General features: G+C 39.1%; 1 protein-coding gene across 1 annotated transcript in view; it reads right to left on the bottom strand.

Annotated features, from left to right (window-relative positions):
• LOC135985091 (collagen alpha-6(VI) chain-like) overlaps window positions 1-25,396 on the bottom strand; it is a 41,821-nt gene that overhangs the window by 11,588 nt on the left and 4,837 nt on the right. The window contains 20 exon segments of the mRNA XM_065628038.1: window positions 1,305-1,367; window positions 1,467-1,529; window positions 2,230-2,265; window positions 2,992-3,045; window positions 4,432-4,497; window positions 4,889-4,951; window positions 6,362-6,415; window positions 6,502-6,546; window positions 6,963-6,989; window positions 7,093-7,164; window positions 8,710-8,763; window positions 13,088-13,180; window positions 13,412-13,557; window positions 15,489-15,567; window positions 15,663-16,009; window positions 17,730-18,296; window positions 19,150-19,725; window positions 20,777-21,340; window positions 22,611-23,171; window positions 24,155-24,769. Of these exon segments, the coding sequence (XP_065484110.1) occupies window positions 1,305-1,367; window positions 1,467-1,529; window positions 2,230-2,265; window positions 2,992-3,045; window positions 4,432-4,497; window positions 4,889-4,951; window positions 6,362-6,415; window positions 6,502-6,546; window positions 6,963-6,989; window positions 7,093-7,164; window positions 8,710-8,763; window positions 13,088-13,180; window positions 13,412-13,557; window positions 15,489-15,567; window positions 15,663-16,009; window positions 17,730-18,296; window positions 19,150-19,725; window positions 20,777-21,340; window positions 22,611-23,171; window positions 24,155-24,769 (4,145 nt within the window).

The raw sequence follows: 25,396 nt of genomic DNA, 5'->3' as shown, positions 1-25,396 counted from the left end.
CGTTAAAGATGTCTGAAGCACAAGGGAAGGCAGCTCATAAAAACATGTGGCTGTGTGGGAGACGGGAGATATTTAGTGGTTGCAAGAGGAGTGAATGGTCATTTCAGAGTAAGAAGTGAGTCAGCAAGGGACTCTTCCTGGGATCTGGGTGTTACTGGGAAGCCTATCACCAGGAAGCCAATAAGAAGGCTTATGGGAACACATATATATTAGTTCATACATACTACTTAATGTGTTTAACCATCAACTTTGAGCCTGTCCAGCCAAATTATTTCACTGGATTGTGAAAAACAGTGTGTTTACTTTGCTGTTGAATTACAGTATTCAACTCCAGTTATACAGATTGGTTGATAATGCACAGGAGGTTGCAGGAAGTCAGAGCATGGACAACAAAAACGTTAATACACTCATAATAAAACATCCATATCATCACTGCTCTTAAAAGCAACCCCTTACAAAAAAAACCCCAAACACACAAACAAACAAAAAACCCCCACAACAAAACAAAAAAACAACCACCGAAACAATCAAAAACCAACCAAACCAAACACCAAAACCCTCAAACAAACAAAACCCCCAAACCAACCACAACACCAAAAAAACCCCCACAAAACCAAAACCAAACCAAACCAAAAACCAAAACCAAACTGAAAAAACCACACCAAGGCAAAATAACAGAAACCGAACTGCTACAGCACTTAGAGCAGGATTTACACCCAGAAAGAAGGAGACTAAAGAGCAAAGGCAGAAAACCTCTCTAAGACAGATTTTTGCCAATGAAAGAACTAGAATTCCTATGAACCAAAATTAAATAAAAATAAAGTAAAATTGTTAGATTAATAACATTGATTCATACTTGATAGTTTCTGCATGACCAAATATGTGACCTTTCTTCTCTTTTTCTGTCTTAGCTTACTATAATAAAATTGCCAAGTCCTTTGTTAATAGCTTGTCATAGATAACTACAAAAATATATTGGGTATAATTGCGGAATTTATCACAGCTTGGAAAAAATACTGATGCAGGAAAGGCGCCTTACACTATCACTTTTTTCTCCATTATTGCTAGCAAGGTGGCATTATTAGAAAGCTAATATTTTATCAGTAATGATTAAGTTTTATGCATATTTGTTATTGCTTTTGTCTCTTAGCAATATGTACCTCATTTTCTGGACAATATCATGTACTCAAAATAAATTTTAAAAATGAACGTAATTAAAAACATTCAGATTGCAATCCTCATTTGTTTACACACCCAGTACCTTACAATTAAACAACATGGGACGCTTTCAGTATATTACTTACTGGAGGACCCTTAGGTCCTGATCTTCCTTTCTGTCCTTTTTGACCATTAATGCCTTTTTGTCCCTAAAAAAACAAAGTGTACAAAAGAGTTCAGTTAACACACACAAACCATTAGTGTCGTGTATTTTTTTTCCTTTTGTGAATAATAATAATAATGTTTACCTGACGTCCTATGTATCCTTGTTTTCCTTCCAAGCCATCCTGACCAGGCTGTCCACGATTGCCCTGTTTTTGAATGACAACAAATCTTTGTCTTGTTAAGGTTCTCTCATGTGCCCTAACAGACAGTAATATACTGGAATTTATTTTATTTAAAAGATTTTTTTTCTTTACGACTTCCTGCTATGGATAACATATCCTCTTGCATTTACAGATGTCAGGAAAAATTCCAGAAGAATATCTAACCAGCCTGATTTCAACATGTTGAACACTGCAGACCCAGAATGAACTAGTAATCAACACAGCAAAACCAATCCAAAGACAGTACTCCAAAACCACACAGTGATAATGTTCTTGAAATGAAATCTTGTGTGCGGAAAATATGCAAGGCATTAAAAATAATTTCATATTGTAGTCTCTGGGAAAGATCACTAAAAGCAGCACCTTCTGCATTTGAATGCCTAATGCCGAAAATTGATACAAACAAATAAGAAAAGAATTTTGACGTATCTAACAGTACTTACATGCAAACGATAAATACCTAAAATTTGCAGTTTTATCTGTACAATGTATGGAACATACTCCTGCAGATGTTTTAGTGTAACAGAATGAAGCATACACATTAAAGTCCGGATGAGGCTCCTGATCAATTAAAAACATGTTTCTCAAACAAATCTAGCACAACTACTTTGAATTCTCTTTCTCAAAATTCTTGATCAAGATCCTACATGGAAAAGGGCAGATGAGAGAAAAGAATCATTCTTACCTCTGGTCCCCGTTGTCCCCTTTGTCCTGGTATTCCCTAAGACAAGGTAAAAAAAATGGTCGTGAGGCCAAGTTAGGTATCATCTGAATGCCGTTAAAAGTGGATAATCTGTAGTGATTGCTTCATTAAAAATTTCCAGTTGAAAGATTAAAAAACCACAACATTTAAACTTTTTTACAAAAAAAAATCCTTACAAAAACAGTAGCAGTTTTGGCCTCCAGCGCCATTCTGAATGTTGCTTAGGAAAATATATTTTTATTTCACAATAAGAGTATTGCTCTTCACCAAATTTAATATTGCTATCAACAGTGCATACAAGGCATAGGATTTTTAGCATTCTCCCAAAAAATCAAGCCCAAGTGTGGGGGACTACGGTGGGTCTGTGGATTCCCTGATGGAGGGTATGGGAACAGAGACTGGCCTTGAAGATATTAAGGTGTATCCGTGAGAAAGAAGGGAGTAAAGGAGTATCTGGAGATACTAAGGTGTACCCATGAGAAAGAAGGGAGTAAAAAAGTAACATTGACGATAGCAAAATTAGCCAATGATATGTTACTATTGCAGCCTGTAACCAATAGCAAAAAGACACTCGAGCTAGTGAAGACTATATAAAAAAGTGTTTGTGGCAATAAATGGAGACTGCTGTTTGTACTTAAGAACTTGGTCTATGTCGTTTGTCCATCCCAACCGCGACACCCAAGCAAATTAAGAACAACTTTTTATTTTCATTGCGTACAAGCGTCCTCAGTTAAAGGAACTTACCGGGTTGCCTGTATCTCCTGATGAGCCACGTGAGCCTTTTTCTCCTCTCTCACCCTGTACACATAAAATTTAATTTTCTTAGCATAATTGCAATTTCTCGGTTCCTCTTTCATTGATTTTCGCATGCCAAATTTTTAAGTCTGTGAAAAACTGTCTTGTGGGACTTCCCCACAACAACATTCTCTGCCCAAGTCTTTCAGTAAATAGCATCGACCACCAAAAGCAACCAGCTACACATCTCTGAATGGGTCTGGCTGATAGCACAACCTAAGAACTGGCAAATACCATTATAGCTCTTCCCAGAAAGACTCCTGAAGGCCCTTTTTAAGAGCACAGACCTGGGGGTTAGAGAGCTGGCAGACTCCTGGTTTTGCTTCTAGCTGGCTCTTTGATAACTGGGAAGTTACTTGCTTGTTCTGTGCCTCACTTCTTTCATTTGTTGCAGTGAGAATAATGACACAGTCTGCTTGTGAGGGCATACTCTTGCTGGGAAGTATTGCACAAGAGGTAAGCATTGGTACTATTGTGTGACAGAATAAAAGGCTCACTCAGTCTTTTAATCTCTCCCTGAAAGCAGTGAGGGATCTACATCAGACCATTTTCTCAAGTCTCTCGTCCAGACAATCAAATCTGGTTTTGCTTCACTCTAAGTGCAAGTTGGGCTGTTCCTTCTCCCTGGAGGCAGCTGAGCTTCCCCCCTAGCTGATTTCTTTAAGGAGAGTATTCCATTCCCTTGCCAACAGTCCAGCCAATAGATCTTAGATGGATTTAGAAGCTATGCTGACATCCAAGAGATCTGTGAATATGGTTGCACTTGAAAATTTAAACAGTTAGGACATGTTCCTCCTCCAAAGAGGAGGAACAGGACTTTACTATCTGTACATATGTTTCACACGAGTTCTGGTAGTGTTATTTGTAGATGCTGCTAAAGGCAGTGCTCTGTGGTAGTCTGTGTGTCTGACTGCACTGGTGTCCTCTATTAATATATCTCTCTGGAACACAGGCTGAACCTCGATACTGGCCAAACCTGCAAACAGGAGCAGCAGCATCCATTGGACTGGGACAAAGACACCTCCTACGCTTTAGAGTGCATTTGATGGGGCTTCAGTGGTTGGGGAGGAGTCTCCATGTCCCAAAGCCCATGGAATGCAGTGGCTATCATAACGTCATCTTTTAAAACTGGAAGATTTAAATGATTGGCACATTGAATCAGCTGCTTATCATTGCCTTGTGGGTTTGATGCTGACAGTGGTAGTAATTCCTTTTCAGTGGTATTTGTGATTAGAGACCTTTAACACCTGTGTTAGCATCACATTTGGTAAGTATTAAGTTCCCATATCTTTGGCAAAGATATATTTAATATAGTGCAGATAGGAGGAGGAAACCGTATTACTGGTAAGCAGAGATTTACAGAAATTCCACATATTTCTAAAGAATTACCTCTTGCCCCCTTTCTCCTGCAAACCCTTTTGCTCCTGCTATTGCACTGTTCAGTCCAGGGCTGCCCTGAAAAAAAGAAACACCTCCTAGTAAGAATTCTTATTCTTACAAAATCTGGGATGTTAAATAAACAAGTCAGTCCTTAGTCAATGTATATGATGACTGTAAACATTAGAAGAAGTTCTGTTTAGAGAAAACAGATCAAGGATTTGGTGGTACTAACTACTTAAAAACTGTAAACATTCTTCTTTAGCACAACAATAGAGAGATTTACATATACGAAGGGTCAATAAAAAGCCTATGTACATGTTACAGTCATTGTAATTTCATGTGAACGCACCGGACAAACATCTCAGTTTTGCCCTGGTGCACAGGAGACTACGTGTAAAGTCTTATGAGTACATATAAGAAGACAGTCTGCATCTAGAAAACAATGATGCATTTGAAAAAAACATACAGGATCTCCTTGAAAGCCCTTCTGGCCACGATCACCCGGGGGTCCTCTTGGCCCTGGACTTCCCTGAAAGCAGAAGATACCTCAGTAAGAACCTGAAGCGCTACTTTCATGTAGGAATTTCATGCAGGATAGGCCCAAGTTCCAACCTTTCAACCTTCATTTTTAAATACTCTCACCCATAGCTTCTTCCCCAATCCCACTCCCAAAAAAACAGAAACCTGGGGGTTCTTAGACAGGAAGCAATATAGAAACAGCACTGTGCTCTACATTTTGTCTATTTTTATTTTGGTTTTGTTTTGTTTTTTAACTAAAGAATGATTTCAAAATACATCTTGCAACAAAACAGAAATTATTCCAAATATCAAAGAACTTTGTTTGTAGACTACATTTTTGAAAGGTGCATGCTAACATACTTTTCATGTTTTGAATGTAATGGTGCCTCATCTATGAATAACCAGAGTCTTCTGAGTAGCAATAAGGGCAGAAAGGGTAAGACAGTTTCTTTTGGAAGTGAGGCACCAAGCAGTTATTTGGGAGTATTGTTTTCCACACTTGAAACAGGTATCCAGTTGCTGTTCCTGCAAATTCAAATGTTCATGCACAGACTTGCACAGTGGCCACCCCCCAGCCTGCCATCCCTAAGAGCAGGCATTGAATTGTGGTGGCTAAACTGTAACCAATCACCTCACCTGAATTATGACCTTGGATCCCACTAAGTATTGTTTTTATTACATGGACCAAGCCAAAATGTTCAGTGCCTACCAGGCTGGGGTTTTTGCTTCAATTAGCCATCCTACAAATGATGTCTCATCAGTGAAAAGACAAACGGTCAATCCTCCAGCTGTCTACTGAAGCTGCCACAAGGCGGTATCTCTATTTACCATTTAGAGTCCTCAGTCACACCTTGTTTCAGACTACAAGGTAACTGGAAAGGCAAACAGGCCTGCTCCATGCTTTATCAAAAACATGTTACCTGACCTTGGCAAATACAGGTAATAAAACAACCTCATCTTGTGTATCTGAACCTGCCAGGGTACTACACAGGTAGGTGGCTTCATATCTATCTTTAGCCCAATAAAAATTAGTCATATGCATAAATTACTTGATCCCTTAATAAATATGAGAAAATGCCCATCTAGAAGACTGTAAGGTACAGATCTAATTATTCTTCAAATTCTCTTTCAAATGGAAACATCCTACAGACCAACTATTTTCTGGGTATATACCCTATTTACAAAAATACCTGCCAGCTATTCATCAGTAGTTTGCTCTTCTTCAGATGTTGGAAGTCCCATAATACCTCTCCTGATAGGAATTCAAATAAAAAATGCGCAAATAACTTTGTGGTACAAGGTCTACTTTTTGTGCTTGAGAGTTTATTAAAGACATTGCTCACAGGGACAGTTTCATGAAATAGCCATACTATTGTTCTTAAATCCAAACCCTGACCAAGAAAAGATAACAAAATATTACCGGATATCCAGCGTCACCCTTTTCTCCCTTCTTTCCAGGAATTCCAGGAGGTCCCTGAAAGACAAAATATGGTATATTGATTCATTTCTATCACTCAGTAACTTTGAGGTCAAGAAGGCAAAAGGAAGAAAATAACGTACCTCTTCTCCTCTAATTCCATCAATCCCATCTTCCCCATTGTCACCCTGAAATAATACAAATATTCATAAATTTTTCACATAAACAAGTGCACATTTACAAACTCTAGCAAGAACAGAGTGACACAGACCAAGATTAAAACACAAACAGACAAAAAAACTCCCAAACCAACAACAACCCCCCCCCAACAACAATAAAACAAACCAAACAAAAAAACCCACAAAACAAAACAAAACGAAGAAAAACGAAACACATGAATGAATGCCTGAAGTTTCGTTTCTTGTATGTTCCCTAGGCACAACCATAAACTGGGCATTGCACCAGACATCTGCAAAGCAACTTAAAAAAGTAACATTGACTTAACACTTGCTGACATCTCTGCAAAACTTTTGAAATCTCCATTTAGTGTAGGACAAAGCCCTAAAGAATACTGCATTCACAAACTCAGACTATCATACTGTACCTTTTTTCCAACAAATCCTCGAAACCCCTGAAAAGAAAAAGGATTGCAAAATTTAGAATAACATGTAATAACAGCATTGAAGGATTATTCTAAATCACAATGAAACAGTATTTCAGAATTTTTGTTCAACCTTTAGACCTCTTTTGCCTGGACATCCCACGTTGCCTTGTCTTCCTTGTGATCCAGGTGGTCCTCTTGGGCCCTGAAAGAGAGAAAAGAAGAATTCAATTTTTTAAATTTCTGTGAGGTTTACACAAGCTGGCAACTAATTTATCTGTTAGAGAGATTTGGTCTTTTATTCCTGGAAAGCCTTCTTCTCAAGAATGGTAGCACCAGTAAAGTCCCTGGTTACTGCAGATTAAAGACATTTCAACAACAGAAAAATGTGTAACTGCAAGATCCTCATAATTCAGTGACCTTCTATGAAAAATCAAATATATCAGCAGTATCTTAGCAAATGTTAAAATATTTTTAGTCTCTCTTGCTATACTTTTGACTTCTTTTCAGCCGTCTGCATTGTTCTGCTAATATTCACACTACATTTAGAATACCAAGTCTTCAGCTACCCTTCTGACAAATCTGACTCCTGTAAAAAAGCATCACTATAGCAGTGCATCTTAAATTTGAAACTACATACAACTACAAAAATATCACAGAGCAGAACCAATATTTGTGGCTCTGGCTAATAGGACTTCCATGAAAAACTTCTTCCTGCGTAGTAAAGCAAATACAATGTGATGATGCCATTACACACCTGCAGGCCTGTTTTTGAACTACTACATCCTGTCATATGAAGATTTGCTCTTGAGTGAGCAGTGATCCGAAGCAATACCTACAAACCATTACAACCTGCTGCCAACACCAACAGAACAGTTACTGCATCCTCCTGAGGACAGCTTAGGCCAGGGTCCTCTCTAATATCCATTACACTGCTATGATACTTTCCTACTGTCACCATAGTGCTTTGAGTTTCCACAAATGGGTCTTTGCTCATTTACCATTTTTTGTTTGTTTTTTAAATTTGAAACGAAATCTATATAGATGAAAACTGTTTGCTCTTTTGGGAGCAAACAAACGTATCCATCAATCTGAGAGGTGGACATAGCCTTGCAGTACACTTCCCAGTCTCTTTCCCTTTCATGTTTTTGATTTCAGCAACCTACCAGGAAAAAAAAAAAAAAAGCATCTGGGTCAAATTAAGAGGATGCTGTTTGGGTGGCCTTCAAAAAACACATCTAATTTGGATACAGTCAAAAATATCTAAAAATGGATGCCTAGGATCAAAGAGCTGGTGGCTTACTAACAGTTTATTCTGCAGAAAATGGCTGGGTTTCTCTCTCCCTTTGTTTACTTCTAGTTTCCCCATACAAGACTGGTTTTGATTTTTCAATAACAACTTAGGAAAGTATGAAAATAAACAAAGAAAACAACAAAAAAATGCTTTTTGTAGAGGTCTTCTACAGGATTAAAAATAAGTTACCAAATAGCTTTGCTGTGTAGGCACCTACCCAGCTGCACATATGTGCTAAGCAGGTTGTTGCAATGTATGTTCATTATATTCCAAGAAATGCTACTGAAAATTTTATGATCTTGTCTCTGTTTTATTCAAGTGGTGCAAGGGAGTTCTCACTTTAAAGGTAATACAGCTTTGTAAGTCCACTATCCAGCTAGTTTAGATGGTCTTTTTTTTTCCCTGCTCAAAATTTTAGTTTTCCCAAACACAGGTTTTTAAGGTGTTATAACTTACCGGTTCTCCTTCATCTCCAGGATATCCTGGGTTGCCTTTAACACCGTTAGGTCCCTGAAGTTAAAAGAAGAGAGATAATGCTATAATATGTGGTCAACCTTCAGAAACTATTGGGAAATTCTGGAAAAACTAAATGGGCCAATATATTCTGTCCCTCTGCTTAATCTGGGCTTCAAACACCGTTGAAAACTTGAGTAACAACTTCTTTACTGATAATTTTTCTCCTAATGTTTCCCCTAATGTTACTAACAATTTAATTTATCACTAATGCATTATTTGTCCCACATGTAAATTTGAAGGTGGCCCAAAGATGCTTCAGGGTGAACAATCTTCTTTCACTGTAGGCTCCAGAAAAATCTCTTTCAAAGTTCTGAAGTGTCTCCAGCAAGTAATTACACATTTCAAGACAACATTGAGATATATCTTAGTTACTGAATCTTTAAAAGCTGATAGAAAAAAAGAAAAAAAGAAAATCTTGTACAAGATTCACAATCTGTCATACATAAATGCTTATTCTGCATTTTTATGATTAATGTTTCACTGGTTTGGGTAGAAAACAAGTGTAATTTGCTTATTCTGCTTCAAATAGTTTCTTTTTTAATGCCTTTTTAATCAAAATCAAAAATAGTAATCAATTGCTCTTTTGTCTTTGCTTTTTGCTTGACTAGATGTTCTTCAAAGGTCCCTTCCAACCCAAACCATTCTATGATTGTATGATTGTATCTTCTCCACACTGGCATGAGATTAATGACTGCACATTTGTCAGTCTGGATGAGCAAGAACGTGTGTTGAGGATGACCAAAGAACAATTGCCACCAATAGGACAGAACATGCCTTCTCCAAGTCATTATTTTGGAAGGAGTTCATGTAACATATCTATATAAGAGTTGAGGGTGCACTGTTCACCCTGGCTTGGAGGCCAGGAGCAAAGAAGGATACTAGTAAACAAGTTGTGGGGATAAAATCTTAAAATGTGTATGACTGGCGAGAACTGTTTTAGGAGAGATCTAATCACCAAAACAAATCATTCTGAATCCAAGGTGGGAATTTCCATTGGCCTGTGATTCCACACAGATGAAAGCTGCACCAGGAACAGCTGTCCTGGGCTTTGAGTCTCAGCACAGGCTTAATGAGTGTTCCTAATTTTTCAGTATTAAATGACCCTTGTTGTGTAGGGTAGAGGATAAGAGAGAACATTCTTTCAGTCTTTCATTCCTGTTCTCCTTATTCATAGGGCAAAAAGAAGCTCCTACTTGAATTCAGAGGCCTCTTTTGCAACAGGATGTTTGGAGAGTGAAAATCTAGCCTGGCAAAACAGTCATTATACTGAATTCTGAGGTAGGGCTTAGTGTAAGTGGTTGTTTTCTTCTGTGTGCCTAGAGTATGCTGCCAGGCAGGGGACACACTGACCCTGGCACAACATTTCCTGAGAGCTTTTTGGAAAGTGAAAAGCCTTCATATATACTCTCTCCCGAGAGAGAGATGGCTAAAAAGAGAGTCTGATCCCCCAAATTTTACCCCACTTAGTCATCAGCATTGCAAAGTACTACTCTGAGAGGGGTTGCTTTGTACTTTGTCTTTTGGAGCACCAACGTTTGTTCTGGTTGTAAACTGAGGCTGCAGAGGAGCACTTTCCTTTACGGTCATTCAGCTCCCTGCAAAAACTCACAGCATTAAGCAAAATATCAGATCACAGATGACATGCTGGCAGGTGACAGAGGCTGTAGTTTGCCCTGGCAAGGCAGGAATCCACCATCTGGCCTGGTAGAGCATCAGAAATAGCAGCAGGGCATAGCTGTCCTGCAAGTGCACCTGCAAACCTATCTTTGACTTTGCTTAATGTTTCTAAAGAAAGAAGAAACGAGGGCAGAAGAGATGATGCTGTGCAGAGCCCAAGATGACCCTGGGAACTACAGACCTGTCAACCTCACCTCTGTGCCTGGGAAGATCATGGAACAGATTCTCCTAGAATCTATGCTAAGGCACATGGAGGACAGGGAGGTGATTAAAGACACCAGCATGGATTCACCAAGGGCAAGTCCTGACTGACCAACCTAGCAGCCTTCTACAATGGAATAACTACATCAGTGGACAAAGGAAGCGCTACAGATTTTGTTTATCTGGACTTCCGTAAAGCCTTTGGCACGGTCCCCCACAACATCCCTCTCTCTAAATTGGAGAGGTACGGATTTGATGGGTGGACTGTTTGGTGGATGAGGACCTGGCTGGATGGTTTTACCCAGAGAGTAGTGGTCAATGGCACAATGTCTGGATGGACACCAGTGACAAGTGGTGTCCCTCAGGGGTCCATATTGGGACCAGCACTGTTTAGCATCTTGATCAATGACACAGACAGTGGGACTGAGTGCATCCTCAGCATCTTTGTGGATGACACCAAGCTGAGTGATGCAGTTGACACACCTGAGGGACGGGATGGCATCCAGAGGGACCTAGACAAGCTCAAGCAGTGGGCCCATGTGAATCTCATGAGGTTCAACAAGGCCAAGTGCAAGGTCCCGGCACCTGGGTCAGGGCAACCCTAGTATCAATACAGGCTGGGAGATGAAGGGATTGAGAGCAGCCCTGTCAAGAAGGACTTGGGGATACTGGTGGATGAAAAACTGGACATGAGCCAGCAATGTGTGCTTGCAGCCCAGAACGCAAACAATATCTTTGGCTGCATCAAAAGGAGCGTGGCCAGCAGGTCAAAGGAGGTGATTCTGCCCCTCTGCTCTGCTCTGGTGAGTCCCCACCTGGAGTCCAGCGCCGAGCTCTGGAGCCCTCTGTACAGGAAAGACATGGACCTGTTGGAGAGGGTCCAGAGGAGGCCACAAAAATGATCAGAGGAATGGAACAGCTCTGCTGTGAGGACAGGCTGAAAGAGTTGGGGTTGTTCTCCAGGGAGACCTTATTGCAGACTTTCAGTACTTAAAGGTGCCTATAATAAAGATGGGGACAGACTTTTTAGCAGGGCCTGTTCCAACAGGACAAGGGGTAATGGTTTTAAACTAAAGGAGGGGAGATTCAGGCTGAACATGAGGAAGAAATGTTTTACATGAGGGTGGTGCAACACTGTCCCAGGTTGCCCAGAGAGGTGGATACATGCCCCATCCTTGGAGACATTCAAGGCCAGGCTGGACGGGGCTGTGAGCAACCTGTAGTTGAAGATGTCCCTGCTCATGGCAGGGGGGTTGGACTAGATGACCTTTGAAGGGCCGTTCCAACCCAAGCTATTCTATGATACGCAGGAAGAGACTCAAGGGAATTTTTACTCCTGGAAAAGCAAAGAAAAGCTACAGGACTAAATAAAGCTAAGAGTGCTCAAAAAATGTATATGAACTAACACTATATAAGCCTGAGCTTCCCATTTTGTTAGCTGTTGGAGGCAGAAAATCTGAATCCTCCAGCAGCAGTGTTGATGGCTGTGGAAACATACAGGTGAGAAAATACACCCATTACAGAGTGACCAGTCAACACGTTTGTCCACAGGGACACTGAGACTGTATACAAAGTGATGTTTCATTTATACAGGAGACATTCTTCTAACATATTTGCACTCCTGATGGTTTGAAAAAGTATATTCTTCAAACACCTACATGATAGAGCATGTTTTTATTTAGATTTAGTGCAGACATTTGACACAACTCTCAATTATTATGGAAGTTGTCAAAGTTTAAAATTGAGTGGAATTACATGTTACACTACCTAGGTACAGTACAGAACTTCCCACTATTTCTTAACTACATCAAATGAAAAGAAGATAAGAGAAGTCAAGATTGTCTGAGGTTTAGAAGGGCTCTGTTGCACTCCTTAACTGGACATCTAGTAGGTAAAAAAAAAATCAACAGACAAATAATTTTGCTTAAAGTATGTTTTGCTTGTTTGTATGGATTAACTTCTAATTCCCCAGCCTGTAGCATTTGACTGGCATCTTTCCACTGACTTTAGTGGAAATCTTGACTACCAAAATGGAATGCAATATTCTTGTGAGATTTTGGTTCTTTCTAGAATCCCTGCAGAAACAACCGATTGCTACCCTATGTTGTTCCAAGACTGTTAAAGAATGCAGTCATTAGGAACTTCCCAAAGTCTCAGAATCCCGATCTCTGAAAGACACTTTCTAGGGAAAGGCCAGCAAGTTGCTAAGCAAAACTAGTATTAGAATCTTTAGATTAGCTCATCAATTACAAAATGTTCCCCCACCTGCATACTACTTATAACTGATGACTGATTCCTCCTCCTGCATCATTGGACAGAGGGCATATTATGATTTTGGAAGATTTACTAAAATCATGCTATAAAACTTAGGCAGATAAACATCTTTACATCATGATTTACAACTCAAACTTAGCAATACAAAGCTATGATATACTCTTACCTTTATGCCTCGCTTTCCCCTATCTCCGATTTCACCTTCTTCCCCAGTACATTTGCAAGACAAACAGCAGCAGGTTCTCTCAGCAATATTGTTCTTAAAAAGAAGAAGTTACTGCAGGTGAAAATGTATTTTCCAAAAAAAATTCCTCATGGCTCTGCTCCTGCTCTTACGGGAAGCACTCATGATAAGAATACAACTGGACTTTATGCTCTATTAATAGCATGACTCCTTTGTTAGTCATATTTACCGAACTTGACATTTATGGTCTGATTGTGCAGTTCTTTCACCCAAGATCTTACTGTGTACATTTATCAAATAACTTACCAAGAACTTGGATAGCCTGCTAGCGATATCTGTCATGCCAATATCTAAGTGAGTTCCGTAATCAAATCCTTTTCCAAACTCAATGGATTGGAGGTTATGAAAATTGGAGGCTCTTTCCAGAACAACAGTTATAAGACCATCCAAACCTAGTTATAATAAATACGAACATAAATATCAGTTCCACTGAAAGCTGTTTTTTGTATCTTATATACACATGCATCATGAAGAAGGTGAATTATATCTATTAGAAATGCCAGCTGTAAAAGCCACACTTTCGATGGTGTACAATTCCATAAGTGATTCAAATGAGGTGCTAGTGACAATGAAGAACCAATAAAAGAATCAACACAAAAATCTTCCTGTTTGAATAACGAATAATGATTCAAGACCATATGGTTGATTTGGTGTCAAAATAAATATTCACTTAATCATTTAGCTCTTTGGAAAAATGGAATCTTTAGGTTCCACTTCTTTTTACATTAAAATAATAACAAATATTGCTGGCTCCAAGTCATCATTCCATCTGCTACAACAGCAGACCTAAAGCTGAGGTAGACATCAGTGAAATTACGGATCTGAATTCTCTGTTTCTCCGGCCCGGTTTTGCTGTAAGAATGCATGTCCTTACATTAGTCTAGAATGACACCAGTGTGAAATTAGAGTAAGCCTGTGGTCGCAAGACAATTCCTCAGGCTGCAAAGCAAGAAGCAAAGATATATCCTATGCAGTAATACCCTGAAGTTCTCCCCTTGAACTCAGATTATTCAAAGAAAGAATGGGGAAAAGTTTGTTTCTTTTTGTAAGGCGAAAAAGCACAGTGAGGCAACAATTCAGTTGAAAATGCAGTTACATCGGGATTCCAGGTCAAGACTTGGGGAAGGAGCCAAACACACAGACAAGTATGCTCATCATGGCAACAGCAACAAGCAGTACTTCTCCAGGCTTCTGGCTTGGTCCTGGGTCTCTGTTATACAGTTGTACAACACAGCTGGCAATATCAGCAGATTCAAACAAACTGAATTTAATCTGATTTAAGTTCTCTGAATCTAGCAGACAGATTCGTGACTCAAACAGAGATCAGAGCTGTCTCTAGCTGAATGCTGCTGCACAGCCCCAGCAGATGAAATTTAAAAAACAACAAACATAAAACCAGTATGTTTTTAAAAAACAGCAAACATAAGACCAAAGATATTTTAAAATGTATTTTAAAACGTAATCCAAAATCACGCTTCAACACCTAATTTGCTTATTGACACAGGACCACTGGCCAACAATACACAACATCGCAAGGAATACAGCCTTCAGTACAGTTGAGTGAGCTGTTGTGCATATCTGTCTATCTTGTCATCTTTCCCATGTGGCTGCCATAGTGTCAAAAGAAGCCTCATGTTCTCCCCATTGTTACTGCTCTGCAGTTAACAGCATCTTTGCTACAAGGACTGTTACGCTCCATTTTACTGCCTGCACTTGCTACCCTTGTACTCCACCAGAGCTCTTCTTGTCACTTGCCTGCTGTTCAGAACAGGGAAAAGAGAGAAAGAGACAATGGACACGAGACAACAGATGTCTGTATGGGAGGAGGCACAAGCACACACCAAAGGGACTGGTACCAGCTGACAAGCCACTTGTATCTCCCTTCAGCAAATCTAGGTTTTTCATCTCCAGTTCTGTTTTTCACTGTTCTTTGCATGGCAGTCTCCTGCACACATCAGAAGAGCTTAGCCTGTGGCAGCTTCGCCATTCCTCCTGCCCTGCCCCACTGACCCTGGGCTCATAAAAATCTCTAAATGGGGAAGTCATTCCAAAGAAGCACTACTGTTTACTTAGTCCTGCTACTAGTTGTTTTCTGGAACATCCACTACCAGCCACAGACAAAGATAAGGTGCAAGCTAGGAGGGCAGTCTTATCTGACATTGTCAATCTTACTTCAATGGAGCTAAGTGGGCATCTGACACTATAACTCCTTTTATTTGCTGCCAATCTCCCTCTGCTCTTGCTGCAGAAAAAATTAAAAAGCTCTTCTCACTCCTTTGCTAGGACACCTGAAAAATTAAACATTCTGTCTTTTCTGAAATACCTTTCTTTTTAAGTTCTTCAGATTTTTGTTCGAGTGCTTCTAAGTCATCATCCACACCATCTGAGAATATGAGTAATACCTACGAAGACATAAAAGAGAATTTAAATCACACAGAAGCAAATAACAATTGTATTTCAATCTTTCTTATATAATTTGATCAAAGGATCACATTACCTTTTGTTGGGTCTTATCCTCGTTCTGAAATGTTTCCCAGAGTGACTGCAAGAATTCAACATTAAGATGGGATGGTCTCTCGATCACAGCATCAGAGAGGTTACGCAGGACAGATTCCTTGTCAATATAGAACTTTGCAGATATTGGAGTAACAGTATTCTTCACGTAAACAGCCACACTGCTCTGTGCCTTGGACCCAGCATTGCAGCTCACATCCCTTAGAGACAGCAGGGCTTGCAAAATGTCAGGGAAATGCTTTTCCAGTTTGGTCTGTCCGTAAAATAAGTGGTGGCCTTCCCTTTGTGACGAGATGTCAAATCCCACAGTGATGTCCACAAAGCAAGCGACTGTTGGGAAAATCATAAATAAATGCGTCAAACGATGTTCATTTCAGGTAAAGAAAAGCAGAAGACAAAAAACTCAACAAGGGGAGACCAATGCACATCAGCTAAGTTGGCAGGAGCCTCTGGAATCTGTCATCTCCAAGCTTCAGCTAAGATTATCTAAAATGAATCTTTAGGTCTCTAATTCAGTGAGACATTTTCATCTTAAACCCACCCAGATGAATTCTTAATTTCTAGAGGAAAAAATGTGGAAATGAAAACCACATTGGAAGCTGTCAAAAATCCCTAAACGCCTTTAACTGAAAATGTGTTCTGTGATTATCCTTATGTAAAAAATCTGAGAACCCTTCTTAACAGCAATGTCAGCATCAGTTTCAGAAATTATTTCACTGGAGGTATTTCTCAGTATTTTCTCAGTTCAGCAGTTTTTGTCCCTTTTTTCCCCTTAATTCGCCAGCAACAGGCAATTGAGCAGGTATAATTTAGAAGATTAGAGGGCTGTTTGTTTTCAACATGTTGTGCTGGAGAGTTAACACACAACTCCTGTAGTATTCTCATTACTTTAAAAGTAATGCTATGTCTAATATTTAAGATTTGGGATGACAACAAATATCTTCTCCCATCATCATGCTTTTTACCTATGCCTGCACATTCAATGTGGCATGCACAGCTCTGCACAGTTAGCAGACAAAGCAGGGGCACCCAACTCTGAATATGCATTTAAGCATAATTTCTCACTGCATGTGAGGTGATGGGAAAACCAGAACTGAAATGAAAGTACATGCCACAAAATGAGAAGTACTGCCACCATGTTCCTTGTTCAATTAGATCTCAGGTTACTCTAATCTGTAGTATGACTTAGTCACTGCATGAGTATTCTATGAGATTAATGTCTTTCTCATTATTATTTCTGTCTGTAACTCTGGAGAAGAGAAAATACACATTTTTAGAAGTACACCTATTGCTAGTAGTACTTTATTTCTGCTCTGCAATCATTGTAATTTCTCCTAACTTTCTCAAATTAGTGTTCAGTTGATACGGCTGTTAACTCAAAAGAAAAACTTATTTGAAAGTGCTAAAGCTGTACTTTGAGTAAGGATGTAGATGAACATTATACACTCTAAAGCTTGGATAGAAATTTAAACAATTAAAACTAACATCCTCAAGCCTCAGTTGTGTTATCTCAATCAGTTCAAATCTGCAGAAATGAGAACTCAAGTACACTTATAAGTTAATGAGGTGTACAGCAGGGCATGAGCTTGCAGTAAACTTGCTAAATTCACAATAACTGTCCACGTGTGTCTTTTACCCTTTCTGACAGGGAGAAAATGGAAACTACCTTACGTACCAGAGAAGGAGAGTATTTGCCTGGGCAGCAAGGGCAGCTAACACAATGTAAACTGACATGGGTGGTTATTTATCAGCTCATATCCTTTATTCTATGGAGGGAGCAAAGAGAAAACACCCAGGTCATTCCTTTCAGCAATTTTAGAGAGACTGGATGTAGCTTATTTGTTCTACAGAGATCATTATCTTCATGCGAGTCAGAAAAATTTTTCTTTTCTGTTTCTAGAGCGTTGCAGAAGATCAGCCCAATGTATTCTAAAGAACCACTCTTAACTGGTAAGCATACTTAAAGCAGCACACAACAATGCTAGAATGGTTTTGGGTTGGAAGGGACCTTAAAGATGAACTTAGAACAGTTTGGTTCAGTGATATTTACCTTTTCTATTATTATCCTCACAAATAACATCAACTAGTCTTTTTTTTATGGTCTTCAAGTTCGAAAAATCATCAACAGCATATTTCCTACTTGATGATCCAGTTATCTGTGTTAGCTGGGACTGATCGACATTTCCCACACCTATGGCATATATATCAACACCTTTCTTCCTCAGGTTTTCTGCTGCTCTTGCAGCTCTACTGGTTGTTCGTCCAGCAATGATTACCAGCAAAATCTGTTGGATATTTTCCTGTATTCTGCTACCCTTTTCTGGTTGGAAGTTGACTTTGACTTTCTCAAGTGCATTTGCAATATCACTTTGGTGTCCTTTAATTTGTTTGATGCTTTGAATTTTCAATTCTAGTTCTGATCTGTTTGGAAAAATGCCTAGTTGGAACTCTTCTTTATAGACACGACCATACAGTGCTAAGCCAATTTTGGTATTTTGAACATTAACAGCTGGTTTGATTACACTTCTCACAAAGTCCATCATTATCCTGAAGTTTTCTTCATCTATGTTTTTGGAACCGTCCATTAGGAAAAAAACATCTGCTTTTGCTGGACAGGCTGCAGAAGATAAAGGAAAAGATATTATTTATAAAGTACACAATTCTATGTCTATCATTAGCAATCCTGTCTCTACCTCCCACTTCCTATTAGTCATATTGAAAAAAAACCCAACAACAACCAAACGAACAAAACCAAAAACCAACAAACAGATCTAAAAAAGAAAGTTAAGCACATAAAATGTAATGGACACAGAAATTCAGACATCTAGTCCCAGAACACGAACCATGCTCCTGTAAGCAGCTATGTTGCAGAGTAACCATAGGTGCATTTTCCTCTTGCCTTCTGAGCAAATAAAGTTACATTGGCCTAAGCAAATGTGCACAGGGCAAGGGCACATTTCACCTTAGCCTCATGCAAATGCCTAAAGAGGTCAGGTGACTCACACACCCAAAATGCCTGTTCCTCTCCATACTGCTTTGAAAGGGGAAACTACAGTGACTAGACATGACAGCTACAGCCAGCTAAAGTTAAGCATGATAAATCCTGTCATATGTTTATATACAAAATTGACACTCTCCAGGCCTCACTGATGAGGTGTCTCCCCTCTCTAAGAACCAAATTGTTCTCAATATGGTTGCCATAGACCCAAAGGACCAACTTGCAAATAAAGCACAGTAACCATAGCTACTTCCAGAAAGATGGCAGAAGGAGAAGGTAGGAAAGAGCAGCTGCTACAAGAGCTGAATGAACAAGCAAGGAACAGAGATGACTGTAATTTAAATCACGTTAATCAGAGCAGAGTATGTTGTTGGTATTGATCTGATAGACGCCTTCACAAGTCTTTCCTTCAAACACAATTGTAAGGGAAGAGGAAGTTGAACACAACAGCCAATAGTGAGTATAGACTTACCCCGTACTGAAATATCACAAATATCATTTGTTATATTTGCAGTTAAGTTCTCAAGTCCTTCAAAGGTATCCACATAGAAACATTTGTCCTCTGATCCAGCCATTGTCAGAAGCTCATTTCTCTTTGCTCCTTCTACTCCAACTGCATAGATGGTAATTCCTTTGTTCCTTAAGCCCTGGGACACATCACCCAGCTTGTCTTTATCATGGGATTCCCCATCAGTTATCACTATCAGCACTTGGGGAACACCTTTGCTCTTTCGGCTGCCATGTTCTTCGGTGAAGAACATTTCAGAATGGACTAGTGCCTCTGCTGTGTAAGTTGTTTGTCCTAGAGGGTCATCTTTCTGGATTGCCTCAGTAATCTCCAGTTTTGTAGTGTATTTATTGAGGTAGAAGAGCACAACTGGTTTATCAGAATATTTTAGTGCTCCAAACTGAACTCCATCTGGGCCGACATTAGACTGTTTCACCAGGGCAATCATGAAGTCTTTCATGGCCTGGTACTGTGAGGAGCTTATGCTTCCAGAGCTGTCCATAACAAATACAATGTCTAAACGTTCCACTCTTTTGCATTCTGTAAAAGCAAATTGAGAAAAGTGAAGTTTTCACGTGTAACGTTATGCAGAATCTTACTGATTATTATAACTCAAGTTCATTTCTCAGAGTTCTATGCAATGTCTGTATAACTTTGCTAACTGCATAGATAACTGTCTTGCTACTATCAATAAGTTGCACATATGACGGTAAATGTTTTCATAGTTATAAAAAATGCTGTCCTTTTGCTCTGGATACCAGAGTACAGGGCTTATAAAGCAAACAGAAATTGTTGTATTTCAGAAATATTTTTATTAGGTTAAAATACCTAAAACTAACCTTCCACAGGGTATGAATATTAGCTGAAATTTCCCCCCCGCTTGCATACAGCGCATTTTGTCGGTTGACACTTAACATCTAGCAGAAAAAAATCCAAACTTTTATTTAATATCTGAATTAAACATAGCAGTGGGTTTGCCTCTTACAGTCTCGGTATTGTAAATTATTTCTTTGAAGAGCTGGGCTAACACCCTTCCTGCAGTTTACTCCCTGGTGGAAGAACAGTCTGGCCCCTCTGAAGGGCAGTGTTGTCCCAGTTGCAGACATGCAGAGCAGCACAGATGATAGCTGGTGACTTGTTATATTTCAGGCTTCCCTGATCATTCTCACTATGTAAGCTACTGACGCCTTTTTCAAACCCATTGAGAAGAAAAAATGATGCTTAGCATCTTTGCTAATTGTAGTAGTACTTAAAAACTCTCCTTATTTACAAGTTTTGTACTGCAGTAACACAAAGCCTGAGCCACATGTCTGAACACAGATTGGTTGGATCTCTTAGGACTGTGAGTAAATCACCATTGAGTGCCCTACGCTTTGCTCTTGTCCCCACTCTCCTCCTCACCCCTTGGTAAAGAAAGGGAGTTTTGAAAGCTCAGAAGCTGGATGCTGGGTAGAATTCAGTACTGAACTCAACAGTTAACCTAACCCCTTTTAAATGTATGCAATTTCCATGATTGAAGCGGCAGCTTTGAATCCAAGTTTCAGCAAGATTGCTCATGCAGTAATAAATTACTGAAAGTGATCATACTTACTATCATCAGGAGATCTACTGCAAATGTCAAAAATGAGGTTGCTTATTATCTGGCTTAGAATATCAAAATTTTCAACATAGAACACCATATCACGCTTCCCACTAATCTCTTCAAGCTGAGTTTTGTTTGCGTTAAAAACTCCAACAGAGTAGATAATAATGCCTTTATCTCGGAGCACTGTGGCAGGGCCTTTAACTTCATCTTGCGATTCCCCATCTGTGATTAGGATGAGGACTTTTTTAACTGCATGACGTGAACCACTACTGGCTTGAAAGTATTTAAGCATGAACTTCAGTGCTTCTCCTGTCAGCGTGGTGGATTGAAGAGGAGATATCCTATCGATAGCATTGAAGATATCTCTTTTGGTGATGTAGGTGTTGAGCTTGAACTCCTCCTTTGGTTCGTGGCTGAACTGGACAACACCAATCTGCACTCTGTCTGCACCAACATCTGTTCTGTTCACCAGCTCTCTCATGAAGTTTTTCATTTTCAGAAAATTCTCATCTCCAATACTTCCAGAACTGTCCACTAGAAACATGACATCGCCTTTCATTTCTTTGCAGACTGTCAAGGAAAAAGAGATTTTTAAGCTTACGGGTTTTTTTTTTTTTTTGAGAAAGAAACCCAACAGCTTAAACAGACAGAATAACCTCAGAAACAGAAAAAGAAAAAAAAAATCCAGAACAAGCCTTTTCAAACTCTAGATTTTATTAGTTCATTGATAAGTTATGACCGTGACTACAATACCTTACCTGCTCAGATCTGAACAAGGACATTATTAATTTTATCAGTTTGCAATTCAAACAGTCAGCATTAAATCACAGCCAAGCAACTGAAGCAGCATCTTAAGATCAACAACGAATTTCTAAAATAAAAATCTAAAGCCTGTTGCTGTTTTAGAGCCTGAGAAACCTGAAAATTCTCTCTCCCTTTTCAGTGTGGTAGGAAACAGCAGCTTATTTTACAGAAAGAGGTGAGCCAAATTATAGATAGGTACAAATGGACACCCTGCACACTGGTGGGTCACATTTAAGCACATTTTTTCATTAATGTTTTATAGGGTTGTAAGAAATAAACTGGGGGTGGGGTGGACGTATTAGTACAACACAACCTTTGCTTGTTTCCTGGTGAATGCTGGCCAGAAAGCTACCATTTAGAGAATGCTTCTTACTGTATCATTACTTTAAATTGTAAAACTGTCTTATTTTGACTTCAGAACATTTCGATTCTAGAATCCTATTTGAAGGATATGCTGTGCCTATCTACACTTGATAAAAGAGACTGGCTTGTTTGAGATGAGGAAAACAGGCTCAAGAGCTAGCTTTAAGAAAGATATGTTCAAAATTAGATACATTCACAGACCTAGTTCTACAGTGGTATGTGATTTTGGGTGTCTGACATTGGTGGCTCAATTTCATAGATTCATGGAATCATAGAATGTTTTGGGTTGGAAGGGACCTTTTAAGATCGTCTAGTTCCAACTCCCTGCCATAGACCGGGACACCTTCCACTAGACCAGGTTGCTCAAAGCCCCATTCAACCTGACCTTGAATGCTTCCAAAGATGGGGCATCCACAGCTTCTCTGTGCAACTAGAGAATAAAGTCTGTAATATACAGGAAATAGATGCTTGGAAATAAGACCTTTTCATGGTATTGCCCAAAATTTAAGCAACATAATAATCACCATCACCCTCTGAAAACTTCAGCTGACTGTGAAATTGTTCAAGCTAGAAAAATGTACCTTACATTATTAATGAAATAACTTCTCTATCAAATCAAAAGGAATCTGATTATTTTCTGTGTTGTCAGGACAAAGTGAAAGCATGGTCTTACCTTCTGTGGTACAGATCTCTCTGGTAACTTCATTTTTTATATCATTCAGCAAGTCAAAATCATGTACAAAGTACACTCTCTTTTTCACTCCTGCAATCTCATAAAGCTGAGTTACATTAGCTTCCCTCACACCAATAGCATAAATGTTAATCTGGTCTTCCCTGAGTTTCATGGCTGGTTCCTTCACACTGTCCTGTGACTCTCCGTCTGTAAGAACAACTAGATGGCAAGGCACTGTAACTCCTCGCTGCCTCCTGGCCTTTTCAAACAATGGCTTCATGTAAGCTAGAGCTCCCCCTGTGCTGGTATTTCCATGTATTTGCCGAATATTTTCAATCCCTTTCATCAAATCACTTGCTGAAGTATATTTATCAAGTTCAAACTCCAGTTCATTGAAATGTGAGAACTGCACGAGTCCAAGTCGAACTTTACTCATTCCTATGTCAAACAACTTAATCATTTCCTTCAAAAAATTCTTCATATCCACAAAATCCGCGTAGTCAAGACTTGATGAACCATCAACAAGAAAATAAATGTCAGCTGCTTCTGTGTCCTGGCATCCTGTGTGGAATGAGAAAGTCTCCGTTACATCGCCATTGTGTGCAAGGACAGATCAACTACCTCCATTCCTTTTGTAATACATAATAAACTAATACACGGATTAAGTCTTCATCTGGTAACAAAAATTTGGCAAACTTAACCTGCTAGGTATCTTAGGTACGGCACCAAGAAACAGAGTACTCTTTATTCATCGTTATATGACTGCTGGGAAGAACAAGAGCTTGGAGTTGTCAGACACATCTGAAATGCTTTTAAGCAACAACCTCCAGTGATTCCCAGACTTCAACCATCAGAATTCATTATGCACCATTACATAGCCGTGTTAAACATTTAACCAGTATGACTGGTTTTACTGTTGCAAAGGTTTCCATGGACCAGCAGCAGTCCACAGCAGGAAACCACTGATTTTTCATGCTCTTGGGCATAAATCCACAAGTAATTTTTAATGAAATATCTAAGGTTACTCCATTGTTATTACTACTTTCAGATGAGTATGAAAACTTCAGACACTTCATTTTGCCAGGACACACACCCTGATGGCTAAGATCCCCATGATGTACACTTTCTTGTCTATTTTCTAGGTTTTATCAAAATAAAGGATAGACTGACTGGAAGGTTAACAATTCCTAGGAAAATCTTGTTCAGATCCAGCATCTTCCAACAGACCAAGCTCTAATGGTGCCTTAAAAGGTTTTTAACTTGCTCTCTAACATGAACAGTTGATGTTTCTGCCAGTTTTAGTCCTTCTTCTTAAATAATGGTACAAATAAACAATCTTTTAATACTACTAAACTTTAGCAGTATGCTAATGAGTAAAATGTGAATCCATGCTCAATTTTAAATATAAATTCCTCTTCTCAAAGGTTCTAACTGAGAAGTTCAATTTGAGAGCATGAGAAGGTTCTCACAACCTCAATCATGGTTGAGTCTATAGTTAAAACCCCTTAACCTGGAAAGAACTAAAGTTATTTGGAAAGCTTTACCTGTTTTGAGAATAATTTTTCTTTCAGGTTGGACATAGAGCTTATTATGTATCTGATTCAATAGCTTCTTTCGAAAAACTGTATTTTGCCTTCGCAGGTCAGAAAACTCTTTGAGACTAGTAACATACTGCTCTTGAGGATAAGAAGCTATCTGGACCAGCTGTGGATCAGAAGCATCTTCTACACCTATGGCAAACACTGTCACACCACTTCTCCGCAGATGAGTGGCAACATCACTCACGTTGTCTTGAGAGTGTCTGTGGGTAACCAGAACAGCTATTTGCTCCACTCCTTGCTTCTTTCTGCTCCCAGCGCTTTCAGTAAAGAGTTTTAGCCTTGTGGCATTAATAGCTGCACCAGTGTTGGCTTTTCCTGACCCAGCAGAAAGGTCCTGTATTATCTGCAGTATTTCAGCTTTGTTTGTGTCTGTGTTCAGATGAGACACCACTTCTTGTCCCTCAGTGTACATCACCAGGCCAATTCTTATGCAGTTCTCCTTCACATCAAATGAGGATGTTAGGTTTTGCAGGAATTTTTTTAGTTCTTCAAAGTTTGACTTCGAAGTACCATGATCAACTGTAAACACAATGTCAGCAACCAAGTCTCCATCACATACTGCAGTGGAAAAAGGATGAGAATAAAGCAATGTTAATGGCCATTTTCCATGCTGTTTCTAGAATTAACTATGGACTGTCGAGTGGGGTTTTTTTGGTGCTGTTTTCTTTTTTTTTCTAAGACAAGCTTTTCTGCTTTATTTAAAGTAAAACAAGTTTGTAAAAATGCTTTTTAGCCAAAGTTGACAGGCTTCTGAAAGGCAAACTGATAAATCCTCATTTTAAGTTAAAATAAATGACCAAAAGATCAGAAAAGCTGGGAGATATAATATCAGAAGTGTTTATAGTTTTCATATGAAGCATATTCTTGTAACTACAACCCTTGCCTGTATTTTCTAGTATATTGATCGAGAAGGTACAAATCTAAGGTTATTGGTCGGACAATGCATGCTAAAAAACCTCAAGTACAGGGGTTTCTATTTATTTTTTAGTTACTCATCTGATATATATAAGAAAAATCCCAGTACACCAACCTATTTTCAATATTACATGAAGAGTATCAGTTTATCAGCTGTACCATTAAGGATTTTATAATGGAATCTCTAATATAATTCATCAATTCATACTTGCCAAAGGTCCTCAAAGACTATTCATTAATTTACTAATTGTGGAGGGTCCATAGCCTCAC

The sequence above is a fragment of the Caloenas nicobarica genome, chromosome 2, assembly GCF_036013445.1.
Source record: "Caloenas nicobarica isolate bCalNic1 chromosome 2, bCalNic1.hap1, whole genome shotgun sequence".
NCBI classification, from domain to species: domain Eukaryota; kingdom Metazoa; phylum Chordata; class Aves; order Columbiformes; family Columbidae; genus Caloenas; species Caloenas nicobarica.
Note: the sequence above shows the minus strand (reverse complement) of the source record. Positions and strands in the feature narration are given on the sequence as shown.